This window comes from Eubalaena glacialis, chromosome 2 (genome assembly GCF_028564815.1).
Source record: "Eubalaena glacialis isolate mEubGla1 chromosome 2, mEubGla1.1.hap2.+ XY, whole genome shotgun sequence".
NCBI lineage: Eukaryota > Metazoa > Chordata > Mammalia > Artiodactyla > Balaenidae > Eubalaena > Eubalaena glacialis.
In genome coordinates, this window is record NC_083717.1 from 3445800 (window position 1) to 3460749 (window position 14950).

Here is a 14950-nt window from a genome sequence, read left to right on the forward strand (position 1 = left end):
TCTCTTTCCATTTCTATAGCTTTGAGATACTTTCCGTATCTGGTATGACTAGTCCATGTTCTCCTACCACCACCGTTACTATTAGTTTTCTGAATTTCCCTGAATATTTTTGTGTTTATTTTCCCAGAAGATAATACTACTAACATCATGTACTGAGCACTTACATGCATGCAGTACTACATTAAGTTTTTTGCATATATAATTATTTTTATCATTATGCCAACCCTATTAGGGACATACTGTTATCATTCCCATCTTAGAGATGAGGAAACCGAGGCATGAGAAGGTTGAGTAACGTGGCCGGTAAGTGGGGAAGCTGTGATTTGAACCACGCAGTCTGGCTCCAGAGACTGAGCTCCTAGCTCTCCTTGTAAACTTTAGAATCATTTGGTCTAAATCATCTAGATTTAGAATCTAAAATATCATGTTAGTATTTGGACCAGAATTACATTGAGTTTGTAGATTATTTTAGGTAGAATTGAATCTTTACAGTATGAAATCGTTCCGCCCCAAAGAGGGTTGTCTTCATTCATCCACATCTTCGCACACGCAGTGGGGTGTGCGAGCTCCCCACTCTCCTCCAGGCTTCTTTTTTTCCTTCAGGTGTTATCCTTTGAGTAGCTATTATTAATAGAATTTTTATTTTCTTACGTCTTTAGCAGGTTATTGTTGGTTTATTGGAAAGCTATTGATTTTTTTCTGTTAAATTCATAATTAGTCATTTACCAAATTTTCTAATTACTAATAGTTTTTTAGTGATTTTTTTCTTGCATTCTCCAGAAACATATCACCTGTAAATAATAATTTTGCTTTATCTTTTCCAGTATTTGTGCTTTTTCTTTTGTTCTTTTAAAAAATTAGCTTGTTCTTTTAGAATACTGCTAACTTCTAATGACATTAAACATCTTTATCTTAAAATTGCCTCCAATACATAATAGTTTATCATGATACTGACTTCAGTTTTATTTTTATGAAAAAGCATTTATCAGCAAGGAATAGTGAATTTTTTCAAAAGCGTTTCAGTTTCTATACAAGTCATATTGTGTCTCCTTTACTGTGTTAATGTAGTGAACTCTCATATATTTCTTAATGTTGAGTATATTTTATTTGGAATTTTTACATCAGTGATTACCAGTGAGACTGATTTTATGAGTGTGTGTGAGACTGATTTTATGAGTGGGCATGTGTGTACTCTTCCTCAGACATTTATTGATTGATTGATTGATTGCTGCGTTGGGTCTTCGTTGCTGCGCACGGACTTTCTCTAGTTGCGGTGAGCGGGGGCTACTCTGTTGAGGTGTGCGGGCTTCTCATTGCGGTGGCTTCTCTTGTTGCATAGGATGCAACAGGCTCTAGGTGCACGGGCTTCAGTAGTTGTGGCTCACGGGCCCTAGAGCTCAGGCTCAGTAGTTGTGGCACAGGGCTTGGTTGCTCCGCGGCATGTGGGATCTTCCCGGACCAGGGCTCGAACCCGTGTCCACTGCATTGGCAGGCGGAGTCTTAACCGCTGTGCCACCAGGGAAGTCCCTGTTGCTCAGATTCTAGTTGACTGTTACTATGCTGGCTTCATAGAAAGAATTTGGACTCTTTTCATTTTCCTCTCTCTTTTTAAAAGGCAACAGAATTACCAGTCCTTTGAAGATCTGAAGTTCACCTGGGAAAACATCTGGCACTTTTTGGTTAACTATTTGATAGCTTCCTAAATTTATTCTATGGTCTGTCTACCATTGCTCTCTCTTCCATAATTTTATAAATTCTATCAAATGGAGCTATAATCATTTACAGTGTCCAGAAAAGTTAGTTCATCCATGTTTACAAATTTACCTGCTTAGATTTGTGCAAAATATTTATAAAGTAAGTAGCTTAAATTACTTTTAGTTGGAGTTACTTCTCTATTTGCATTTTAAAATCGAATATTTGTGCCTCTCAATTTTTTTCTAGTGTTAAGTGGGCTAGTGACTTGTCTATTTTACTGATACTTTAAAGATCTGGCTTTTGGATTGATTTATCAATTATATGGCTTCTCTACTTTTTGACTCAATAATTTCCATGTTTATATTTTTAATTTCTTTTTCACACTTTACTTGCATTTTGTCATACTGCCTGTATTCCAGAAGTAACAAGTAATATAAATTAAAAAGCATCCTTTTATAAATGTAGAATTAACCTATAAAGGAAATATTAGTTATTAATAATTTAGTGTGAGTTATTTTAGTCCATATATTTTCCTCACCTGTTCGTGAGACTGAATTTAGTTTAATCTGCTGAGAACTTTGCTGTTTAACCGTTCCACCAACCTTTTTGTGAATTGTACTAACACTGGCTGAGATAAGCTCCCTGGATGAGTGGGAGTTTTGATACGGCAGGACAAGGGGAAGGTCACTTGGGATGGCTCTTGTTGGGGGCCATAGACAGCGGACCCATGGAGAATGGGGGAAGGGCCAGAGTAAGGACCGAGAGAGGACCAAAGACGGATCCCACGGAAACCTAGTACTTTTTGTGTGATGAGAGAGGGGAGAAAACAAGTCAGCTTTCAGTCTATTAATAGCTGGTATCTGGAGGCATTGAAAACCACCAGCCCTTTTGCAGGGGTAAACTTCAGAATCATTGACTTTCACTGAAGTTATGTTTTTCAAATTATTTTGAAAATGTAAAAGGAGTCTATGATTATTGTTCATTAGGTACCCTAAGTTAAGAAAGATTTTACCTAGAGAGGAATTGAAATAACTTCCCGGAAAATTGGCTGAACCATTAGTGTTTATTAAAACCTCACGTGTTCATAGGGCTTGGAGCACTCTGCAATCACTGTGATGCCTATTTTTAAGGGACTTAAATATAAAATTAGATAATATACACATTGTACATTATTTACTAGATTACTTGTACGTTATATTAAATATGCATATTATATCATAACTTTATGCAGTAAATAATATAGATAGTAAGTTAATATTATCTATAAATTAGGTCAGAAGCCAGATTAACAAATGCTGATGGTGTATACTGAGTGTAGTATTTATGGGCAGCATGGGCTCCTCTTTCTTGGAGTAATATTCGCAGAAGTCTTCTATAACCTTATGAATTGTCAAATAACCTCTCCTTTCTATTTCATGTGTTAATTTACAAGTTTCTTTATATGGTTATCACTGCAGCTTTGTCTTCATTTTCCTGAATTATCAGTAACACTTAAATATACTCACTGACTTCACTGAGAAAAAAAGCAGTGTGGCCTCAGATTCGGTTCAGCAAATAATTCTGTACCTACCATGTGGAAGGCAGTGAGTGTGCCAGGGACTCTGCTCAGGACAAGAAAAATAGATGACCTGACATTATTTTCGTCCCAGTGATGTTAAGGAGTAGCGGAAGCGCTTGTGCTGGTCCCCACCTTTCTCTCCGCATTTCATGCGCTCATGCCTGAACCACGTTGTTCTCAGCCTAGTGCAGACACGTGTAAAATACTCTGCTGCTCAGTCCGACTGTAATCTTGAGCAGACTCGCAGTGTACCTCTTTTTCTAGGTCTTTCTTAAATTATGCCAGTAGGTTAGACTGATGTATAGGGAAGAGTTTGTTAGAAGGAGTCTGTTAGTTTTGAAGGACCAGTCTTAGGTCTTTTCCTAAGAGAGGTTTTATCTTTCTTTTCTGCCATGCGGATGTGTGTGTGTTTGGGGTTAGGTAGGAATGAGTGGGGCGTAATTAAGCACGATATACTCCTCCTCTGGAAGGAAAAACGCCTTTGTACATCCGAAAATACGTCGAAACGTGGCCTTACCTGTGGCTTTAACCGACACATGCCACCGCTGTCACCTGACAGGAACCGAAAACCTGTGAGTCAGACCTGACCACCGCCCACTCCCCTACCCGCCCCTAGTCTCCCGCTTACGTGCAGGAACCTAACCTGCTATTCAGAGCAACTGTAGACGGTGTCTGGTGGGGTTTCTATTTGTAAAGCCTTCAGATATCTTCGTGATGGAAGTTGAGATTGTATTGCTCTCTTCTTGAACTGTCTTCATCTAATTTAGCTAGTTCTTTTATTATTGTACGTTACTCAAGAAACAGATACATAGGAGTTTAGCGCAGTTGATATGGTGCTACATGCAATCAATACTAAAAATAATATGCTATGTGCTAGTCTTTTAAAGTTTATTGATTATAATGATGATATTACCCCATGGTATACTGTTTGTTATATTATTTTGAGATTCTAATGGTTAAAATTCTTTAGTCATTTGCAAATGTTTTTAGTGCCAAATTGTTAAGTATGGGATTACAGGGCCCCAGAATAGGCTAGACACAAAAATACAAGTTTAAAAATATTTATCATTAGTGCAACCATCTTCTGTCAGCAGGCTTTATATATAGCAGTAAAAGTATATGGGTTGTGGAATCAGGCAGACCAGGTTTGGAGTCCAGCTTTTCAACTTAGTAGCTACATAACCTCAGACACGTTACTCAGCTACGTTTTTTGTCTATAAAAGGAAGCTATAATAGTACCTACTTGTTAGGAATTGTTGTAAAGCTTTGGTGAGCTGCTGCTGCTGCTGGTAACAGCAGACACTTCTGTAGTCTTCACTGCCTATGAGATGCTGGTGTGATAAGCGCGGTGCATTTCTGAGTCACTAGCTCCTCACAGCCACCTTGTGCAGGAGATCCCGTTACATCTGCATTAATGTTAGCGAATGACACACACAGGAGCCACCACCAAGAGTCAGCGTGTCCTTATCCCATTCTAGAATGCATTGAAAATGTTACTATTTGTGTATTATAAATTATATTTAAAGATTTTAAAAAGCTGTTTACCTTTTCTGTTCCTTTGTCTTTTCTTTCTTAAAATGTTATTATTTCAGTGAAAACTCAGAAGCAAGAGGTGATGATCACCTGTGATGGTTAATAATATTCCTCTCTTTAGATAAACTATATTATTTTTTTAGCCAAAGGGTGCAGCAGTGTAGAGATATGGAGATAGATGGGCACAGTTGAGATCACTGACACTCTCATTGGCTATCAGAATTTATAAAGGTCCTGTATTATTCTCTATGCTTTTTAGTGCTGGGGCTGTACTTTTGAGATTGGCTCTGTAGATCCACAAAAGGATAGATCCAGACACACAGGGAGGCTTGCCTGTTATCTGAGTTATGATAATTAATGTAAGTGATTTGCACTACTTTTTCTCTCCAGTAAGTGACTTTGAAGCAGAAGACAGTGTGAAGTCTTGGAAAATAGTTATTGGTCTTTTTTCCATCTTAGCCAGCAAAATGTATTGCTCTTCTGGATTTTTCAAGTTTTATACCACTTATTCAAAACATGCTTTAGGAAAATTCACAGGATAATAGTAAAATATATGCCGTCTCTGTGTTTTGGTTATTTGGCTTATAATCTTCCATACCACAATGGCGGCTTGTACTGGGGGGCAGGAAGGAGTTTTGCTAGAGTCCTAGAACAGTGACAGGTATTCTCAGAGGACTTCAGGCTACAGTTGACTCAGACAGAATAAAATAGCTGAGTAAAAAGAACTCAATGAAAACTATGAAGCATGCAAGTAAATATTTGAACCATAATGCATACATGTCTTAAAGCCCAATTTTTGGAAAATTTTCAAGCCTAGAATAAGTGTGCATGTAAATATCGAGGGTTAACCAAAAAAACCTACAGCTAACAAAATTGATAATGATAAAGCTAAACTGGAGTATACTTCATTAAAAGGCAAGAACAGCACCAATATAAACCCATGGTCAACTCAAGACACTGAAGAAGCACTGAAACCTCCCTTCAGAAAATAGTAGGAATTTCAGCTGTCTGTGAACGTCCAAGCGCGATGAGAGCTTTGCAGTGAGCCAAACCTTCCCTGGCATCCAGGTCTAGTGGAATACAGAATCGATTAACCCTGAGGAAACACTAGCTGTGTTCTAATTTTAGCTTGTGGCATAGAAATGCCTTTATATACTGTCCCAACTTTCAGTGACTTTAATAAGTCATTCAGTAGGCTACTAATAAGGAGCCCTTGACAGTAAAAATAAAGCCAATAGCATTGTGCATCATTTGCCAGTAAGATCCCTCATTCAAATACACACACACACTTGTATCTTACTCTCAGTTAAAGGTTCATTGGGAAACCCTTTTCCAACTGCAGACTGTCCTTTGAGAATCACGCTCTTTACCCACACACACAGTTTCACAATTTACATTGCTCCTGGTGTGGCTGGAGTGCAAGGAATTCCCTGTGTTTCCATATCTACTTAATAAGTTTTCCTTTGACTCAGCAATTCCACCCCTACTAATGTATCTGACAAATGTATTTAAGGAATGTCCAAAGATATATTTACAAGAAAATTTATTATGACGTTGTTGACAATGCTTAAACACTGGAAACAAACTAAATTTTGTCCACAGGTGATTGGTTAGGTTATATCTGTTACAGTGAAATGCTCTGTAGTCATCCAGAGGAAAATGGGAAAGCTCCACAGATGCTCACATGGAAAAGTTTCCAGGATATGTAATTAGGTGGCAAAAAACTAAGTGGCAGAACAGTATAATGTGATCCCATATGTGTGTACTTTAAGTATGCACCCATACACTTATGTATAGGATTGATATTAAATACGTGGTATGTGTGTGTAAGGTGAGGTCCGTGTTACAGTTAAATAGGATAAGGTATATAAATGCTTAGTGTCATGCCTGCCTGTGCATGAATTAATTAATAGACCTTGCTGTTATTGTTACCTTGAAAGAGTGAGTTGAGGAAGGAAAAATTGGGAGAGGGGGATTTTACTAATTTTACATGTTTTGTATTGTCTGAATTTTTTTACAGTGACATGTATTACTTTTACATTAAAACTAGAGAGAAAACTATTTGCTCTTGGGGCAAGATCTGGGAGACTGTGTTCACACTGACGTATTAAGGACACAACAATACTTGACACTTTTCTTCAGATACGGAAGAATTCCCAGCGTGGGCAGAAGAGTAGCTCCGGTGCTCTTTTGGACAGAGGGGTTTTCCCAGGGTCTGTCAGAGCAGTTTTGGAGACGTGGTTATTCGTTCTCGCCTTGACATACACATCCATGCTTTTCATTGTGTTTCTTCTTTTGTGTTCTTGGGGGTGTGTGTGTGTTTGTATGGGAAGGGGTATATATATATATATATATATGCATATCGTTTAAGCGTTTAGGTGATTATCTTCTTTCAAGAATGCTTGGAAAATTTAAGGAAGAAATGGAAAGAATAACTGGAAGTGATTGTTGCTTAGCTACGTAAACAAAGCTTTCTTTTTCTCCCTTCCTCTCACACTTATCTTAGCAAGTAAGAATCACCCGGCTAATTGTTGAAAAGAGGTATTCCAGTGATCATACCCCATGAGGTTCTAAATGATTTATCGCATTAGAGTGACTATTACAAGGACTCTGAAGAAAAAATATTGACTAGACTATATAATTTGTTTTGGTTCTGTGAGCTGTAGTTATTCAGAATTATTATATGTCTTTATAATGCTGGTGTGTGAAAGTTTATTGAAGCTCATTAAAAATGTGGAAAGGGTGCCGGTTTGAAAACTGAATGTCAGGGGTTTTTTTCCTTCAGAATGACGGACTTATGTATAAACGTTACTTAAATCATGTCTTAATTATGTGGGAATTTGGTTAAATTGGTTGATTCTTTCTAAAGTCAGTGTGGAATTAATAGGACATGCATGGGCCTAATTGACAATTTGAAAATACCTTCATTGTGTTAAACTTGATGATACATTGCTATTTTATTAGGAGAGATGAACTCTTTTCTTAAATTGTAATGCTTTAAAGATTTGAAGCCCTTGTTCTACATAAGCAGCGTCGTGTCATATAAGCTTATTACGATTGGAGGGGATGTTTGATGTAGTGGTTAAGGACACAGAATATGGAACCAGACTCCTAGGGCTCAAATCCCCACCCTGCCACTTCCTAGATGTGTGGTCTTGGACAAGATACTTACCTTCCCTGTGCCTCGGTTTCCGCTTCTGTAGAACAGGGATATAAGCAGTAGGCGGTAGGTAGATCCTGTGGTCATAGGGCTACTAAAAGGTTGTTGTAAGAATCAGCGAGTTACTCTCCATAAAACGCCCATGCGCATAGCTAAGCATTTAATAAGCGTGGCTACTGTTACTTGCCTTTTTGTCCACCTAGTATCTAGTAAGTGCTGTGTGCGTGCATGTTATCAGATAAATTAGTTGCTTACATTTTACAGTCTAAAACTGTTATTGAACGCCAATGTTTTAGGTACTTCTTAAAATTTCTTTGTACTAAGGTGTGAAAACCAGCTTTTATACTAGTTGGTTTTGATTATTTGTTTCTTGTTTGTATTACAGTTACAAACTATAATACTGTGGTAGAAACAAATTCAGATTCAGACGATGAAGACAAACTCCACATTGTGGAAGAAGAAAGTATCACGGATGCAGCAGATTGTGAAGGTGGCGTGCCAGAAGATGACCTGCCAACAGACCAGACAGTGGCACCCGGAAGCAGCGCAAGAGAAGGGAACGTGAAGAGCTGCTGGGAAGACGACGGTGAGTTTAGTTTTTCTGGTAATGTTCTATTCTCTGGATTTTTTTTTTTAAACATCTTTATTGGAGTATAATTGCTTTACAGTGGTGTGTTAGTTTCTGCTTTATAACAAAGTGAATCAGTTATACATATACATATGCTCCCATATCTCTTCCCTCTTCTTTTAAAAAATATATTAACTGAAACGATAAATTGGATGAAAAGTTTGAAATGAACTGTAATTTATTTGCCGTTAATCAGTAGAAGGTCTCCTTCTACTTACCAAAAAGTAGATTCTAAAGTCAGTGTGGGATTAATAGGAAATGCATGGGCCTAATTGACAATCTGAAAATACCTTCATTGTGTTAAACTTGATGATGCATTGCTATTTTATTAGGAGAGATGAAAGTTATTTTGACCATAACTTGCATGTAATATATTGATATTGAATTTTGGTAGTTTTTTAAAAACCAGAACCAAGCTTTCCCTATACTGTTGATGTAATTGAACCTATCTTTAATTTCATATTGTGACCTCAAATGAAGAATCTACTTAGAAACCAACAAAGTATATTTTGGTATAGTAACATTATAAGATAATTCAGTGTGCAGAAATCCGGAACGCAGGTAAATCATGGGAATATTTTTAGTGTTTGTAAGCATCTCCATCCCTCTCTCTCTCTCTCTCTCTCTCTCTCTCTCTCTCTCTCTCTTTCTCTCTCTGACTTGCTTTAAATTTCTCCTCGAGTAAATCCTTTACAAAAGTAAAGCATGGTTGAGTGGAAGGAGCAATGAAAGTAAGGAGCCCTCCACTAGTGCCCTTTCAGTGAGCAAACATTATGTCTAACCTTCCTCCTCATCTGTCAAATGAACGTATTTTTTCTTCCAGCTCTAAAATGTCTCCTTTCTACTTTTCCCAATAAACTATTTAGCCTATCTTGTGAGAATTTAAGCAACAGTGGGATAAAAACAGAAGGATGTGGACGTGGCAGCTGTTGTGAATTAGAGGGATCGGGGATCGGGCCCAGGGGCATCAGCAGAGGCAAAGAGGAGCAGGTAAAGGGACCAAGTTCAAGGTCAGGCAGAGAGAAGCTGCCCAGCAAGATTCAAATTCAGGGAAGTCATCTCAACAGGATGTCAAAACTCAGGCTAGACAGTCGGGGGAAATAGGTCAGGTATGCAGGTCCAAGAATCTGGGTAACCAAATGTGGAAGCTGAGATAAGAGTCCAAAGAGTAGACACAGGGTGACAGGAGTTAACAAATTTTATAGCTAACAGAGGACCTCTGGAATCACGTAATCAGCCCCTCGTTTTATGGCATTACTCATCTCTCCATTCAGCAGCTCTGCAGGAATGGGGTTGCAAACTGGAATAAGACTGTCTCTGTGTGAAAAGTGCTTACAGTTTAATGCGGGAGAGGGAAATAAGTCACAAAGTCATTATAGTTCGATGTAGGTGTAAATTTAAGAGTTATGTGGAAACACGAGGAAGGAACACCTACACCTGAGAGACGAGAAGTCCTAGAAGAATTTCCGAGTGAAACAGTGCTGGGCTTGAGTCACAAAGGACCAGTAGAGGTTCAGTAGGCAAAGGAGAGGCAGAGGAGGTGCTTGCAGCGGAAGGCGCGACGTGCATGAAACCACAGAGATTTGAACAAATGGGGTTGGCAGAAAATGAGCTCAGAGAGGTAAACAAGGGAGAGACTATGAAGGGCATCATGTGCTAAGTCAAGGAATTTGAACTTTATCCTGGAAGCTATGAGAATAACAGCACTGATATGTACTTTAGAAATAAGTCTGGTAGCAATATGGAAAAAGAATCCTAGGAGCAGGGGTGTCTAGAGGCAGGAGGTAGTGTCCTCAGTAAAGAGGCTTAATAGTTCAGGCAGTGATGAGGGTTTTTGAACTAAAGAAGCGGGCCTTGGGATGGGAATAAAAGGGAGAGATTTGACAGAAATGTAGAGGGTAAGATATATTAAATTTGGTTGATTCCATGTAATTCTGTGTAATTGAGAAAGAAAGGCTGACATAACTCCCAGGTTTCTGGAAAGTAGAACCCAGAGAAGTTAACTTGCTTGTTTATTATCACAGTTGGTTAACAGTAGGGCTGATAACCTGTTAAATTGTAATACTGAGCTCAGAACTTCGGGGAGCAACTGTTTCTTAAGTATTTACTGTTGGTAGCCAGAACTGATCCATTGGTGTCATTGATCCGAAGTCCTAATACAGAAGCAAGAAGGAAATGATTTCTCTGGAAAAGGGGGAGATCAGGAGAATGAGATAGAGGTAAAAAAAAGATGAAAAAATCAATGAAGAGGTTCTGTTTCTGAAAATACGTTAGGATAGATTATTTGGACCAGTGTTCTCACTGAAAATAACTAATGATATTACATTTTTAAAAAAAGAAAGAATTCTTCTTGAAAGATTTAAAGAGCTAGCTAGATAGTAAGACATTAACAGATTATAAATCTAAGTGGATACAGGAAGCCATAGAGGTCAGCAGAGCACAGCATAGAAGACTCTTTGGCCTCGAGGACATTTGCCTCACAAGGGTAACCTAAGATGTGGTTTTCAGGCCTCTGAGAAGAAACAAAGCCTTGGACCACCAAAGAGTTAGTAGCAGATCCTCCCCTAGTATGGACTACATCCTGACTATGATGAACTAAAAGCAAACCCTCTACCACCCCTACCATCCTCAGGAGTTAGCAAACAAAATTGCCTTGACTAGGGATTGGGGGAATGGAGGATTGTCTCTGAGAAACAGTAACCACAAGCTGTCATGCATTGCTTTATAGCTCAGATTCACATTACTGGGCAGCCTGATAAAGTTCAAGCCATAATTGAGTCTAAAGTGGACCTGCTGCCCTACCCATAGACACCAAGCAGAACCAAAGCCAAATATTTTGGAGGAACATACCTTCATCTTAGCACTGTAGAAGTTTCCCAAATAATTCAGCAGGAAGACAGCAACATGAGTGAGAATTACCAGAAACAAAAGGAAGCAGAAACTGACCCATAAGGACTTTAACTATCTGGTACAGATTATAAAATGACTGTCATGTTTAAAGAAAACATATGCAAACTTGAAATTACCTGCTGTGGTAGAATAAAATACAGTAGAACCAACAGATTTTAAGAACCAAATATAACTTCTAAAAATTAAAAAAATAGAATAATAGAAATTCAAATTCAAAGGATAGGTTTAACACTAAAGTAAACAGAGCTGAAGAAAGAATTAATGAATTGGAATATAGGGGAAAATTTATACTGAATGCAACTCAGAGAGACAGATAGAAAAATCCTGATAAGAGACATGAAGGATAGAATAGAAGTTTCTTCTACTCTTAATTCTAGGAGAAGAGAGAACAGGGAAGCAGCAGTATTTGAAGAGATAATGGCTGAGATTTTTTTTGGTCTTGATGAAGGACACCGGACCACAGATTCATGAAGTTCAGTGGATCTCAAGAAGGATAAATAAATCTATCCCCAGTCACATTATGGTGAAATTACAGATTATCCAGGACAAAAATAAAACTCTTAAAAGTAAACCCCCCAAATTCAGATTATGTTTGAGAGGGTGGCAGTTGGACCGACAGCTGAATTCTCTGTAAAAACAGTGGAAGCCAGACATAGTGAAAAGATGCCTGCCAATACAGAATTCTGTACTTCACAAAATATCTTTTAAGAAAGGAGGTGACGATTTCAGACAAGTTTCAGGCAATGAAAACAGAAAATGTGTTCTCAGTAGACCCTTATTAAAGCAAGTCTTAAAGAATATATTTTAGGCATGAAGAGAGAAATCCTTGATAGAGGTCTGAGGTGTAAGAAGAACAGAGAAAATGACAAGTACATGGTAAAGACAGATAAACAGATAGTATTTCCCATGAAAATACTCACAAAAAAAGTGGGTGTAGCTAAATTTATTTCAGATGATGTTGACTTGAAGGCTAAAAGCATTATTATGGATAACAGGATCATTTTATAATGATGAAAGATTAAATTCACTGATCAGATATTATTTTAAATGTGTTTGTACCTAATAACAAGGCCTCAAAAATATATGAAGAGAAAATAGACAATCTACAAAGAGAAAAAGACAAATATACAGTCATTGCTGAGGATTTAACATACCTTGGTTAGTCATTGATGGAATAATCACACAAAACCAATGAGGATACAGAAGATTTGAAAAGATATACGGACAGTGTACTTAGTAATTGCAAAATAAGTATTTTTTCAAGCTATTTGGAATATTTGTAAAAATTGAACATATACGGGGTCATAAAGCAAATCTTGACAAATTTCAAAGGATAAAATTATACAGGGCTTCCCTGGTGGTGCAGTGGTTGAGAATCTGCCTGCTAATGCAGGGGACACGGGTTCGAGCCCTGGTCTGGGAAGATCCCACATGCCGCGGAGCAACTAGGCCCGTGAGCCGCAACTACTGAGCCTGCGCATCTGGAGCCTGTGCTCCGCAACAAGAGAGGCCGCGATAGTGAGAGGCCCGCGCACCGCGATGAAGAGTGGCCCCCGCTCGCCGCAACTAGAGAAAGCCCTTGCACAGAAACGAAGACCCAACACAGCCAAAAATAAATAAATTAATTAATTAATTAAAATCATACAGAGCATATTCCTTGAACACAATACAATTAAGCTATAAAATAAGATAAATAGAATATTATGTTTGGGAGTTTTAAGGAACACACTTTTGAATGTATGTTCATGGATCAATAAAGAGATCATAATGAAAATGAGGAGGTATTTTGAACTGAATGGTAAAAATATTCTATATCAGAATTTGTAGGATGTGGTTAAAGCAGTTTCTAGAGGAAAATTTAGAGCTTTAAGTACATATTTTAGGAAAGTTTCTGGCTAAAAGTTAATGAACTAAGCATCTAAAGAACTTAGAAAAAGAACAGCAAACTGAGTTGTTTGAAAGTAAAAGAAAACAAAACAAAATAAGTACACTTAAGTCTTGAACAACGTGAGGGTCAGGGTGCCGACCCTCCTTGCAGCCTAGTCAGCCCTCCGTGCTTGCAGTTCCCCCCCAACCACGTGTGTGGTCCCCACCGTGTGTACTGTCCCCCCATGCCTGCAGTCCCTCAGTGCGTGCGGGTCCCCCCGTTCGTGCAGTTCCTCATCCATGGATTCAGTCAACTGCAAATAGCTTAGTATTGTAGTATTTACTATTGAAAAATGTCAGCGTGTAAGTGGACCTGCGCAGTTCAAATCTGTGTTGTTCAAGGATCAATTGTAATATAAAATTGAAAATAAACCTGCAGGGGACTTCCCTGGCAGTTCAGTGGTTAAGAGTTTGCCTTCCAGTGCCGGGGGTGCAGGTTCGATCCCTGGTTCGGGGAGCTAAGGATCCCACATGCCTTGCGGCCAAAAAACCAAAGCATAAAACAGAAGCAATATTGTAACAAATTCAATAAAGACTTTAAAAATGGTCCACATCAAAAAAAAACAATCTTTGAAAAAAAATAAATAAACCTACAGTACAAAAAATCAACATAAGCAAAACTTTATTCTTCGAAAACATTAATATTTACAAACCTTTGATGAGATTGATCAAGGAAAAAAGAAAATATAAATAGCTAAAATCAAGAATGAAAGAGTGGACATAACTGCAGATACTACAGACATTAACAAGTTTACAGGGGAAATGTGGGACAGGATATTAGAAATTCTTAGCCAAAACTGGCTCAGGAAGAATTGGAAAACAGGAATAGTTCTATAACCTCACCACAAAGGAGTGGTGAAGATATGGAGCAGCTGAGACTCTTAGGATTGCAAATGCTATGCCACTCTGGGAAGCAGTTTGGCAGTTTATTATAAAGTTAAATATACACTTAGCATATGACCCAGCAATCCCACTCCTGGGTATTTTCCCTAGGAAAATGAAAACTTAGGTTCACACGAAAACTTGTACACTGATGTTAGAATTAGAAGCTCTATTCATAAGTTCCAAAAATTGGAAGCAACCCATTGTCCTTCAACAGGTGAAAGTGTAAGGAAACTGTAGTACATCCATGAAATGGGATACTACTCAGTGATGAAAAGGGACATACTACTGATACAAGCAACAACTTGGATGAATCTCAAAGGCCTTATGCTAAATGAAAGAAGCCAATCTCAAAAGGTTATATACTGTTTGAGTCCACGTACCTTACATTTTCAAAAAAGACAGACTGTATGCTGGATAACAGATCAGTAGTTGCCAAGGGCTAAAGGGAAAGTGTGACCATAAAGGGATAGATAGCACCAGGGAGTGTCGGGGATAATGGGACTGTTCCGTGTCCTGTTTTTGGTGGTGGTTACATGAATCTACATGTGTTAAAATTCATAGAACTGTACACCAAAAGAAAAAACAGTAAATTTTTCTACATGATAATTTGATATGTGTACGTATGTGTGTGTGTATATATATATATAAATTTTTT

General features: G+C 38.1%; 1 protein-coding gene across 7 annotated transcripts in view; it reads left to right on the plus strand.

The window, feature by feature from the left end:
- The window catches only part of ZEB1 (zinc finger E-box binding homeobox 1), a 192987-nt gene that overhangs the window by 105712 nt on the left and 72325 nt on the right, over window positions 1-14950 (plus strand). For all 7 annotated transcript variants that reach the window (XM_061177919.1, XM_061177955.1, XM_061177936.1 and 4 more), the window contains exon 2: window positions 8332-8532. In XM_061177919.1, coding sequence (XP_061033902.1) covers window positions 8332-8532 — 201 coding nt within the window. The remainder of the gene's footprint in view (window positions 1-8331; window positions 8533-14950) is intronic.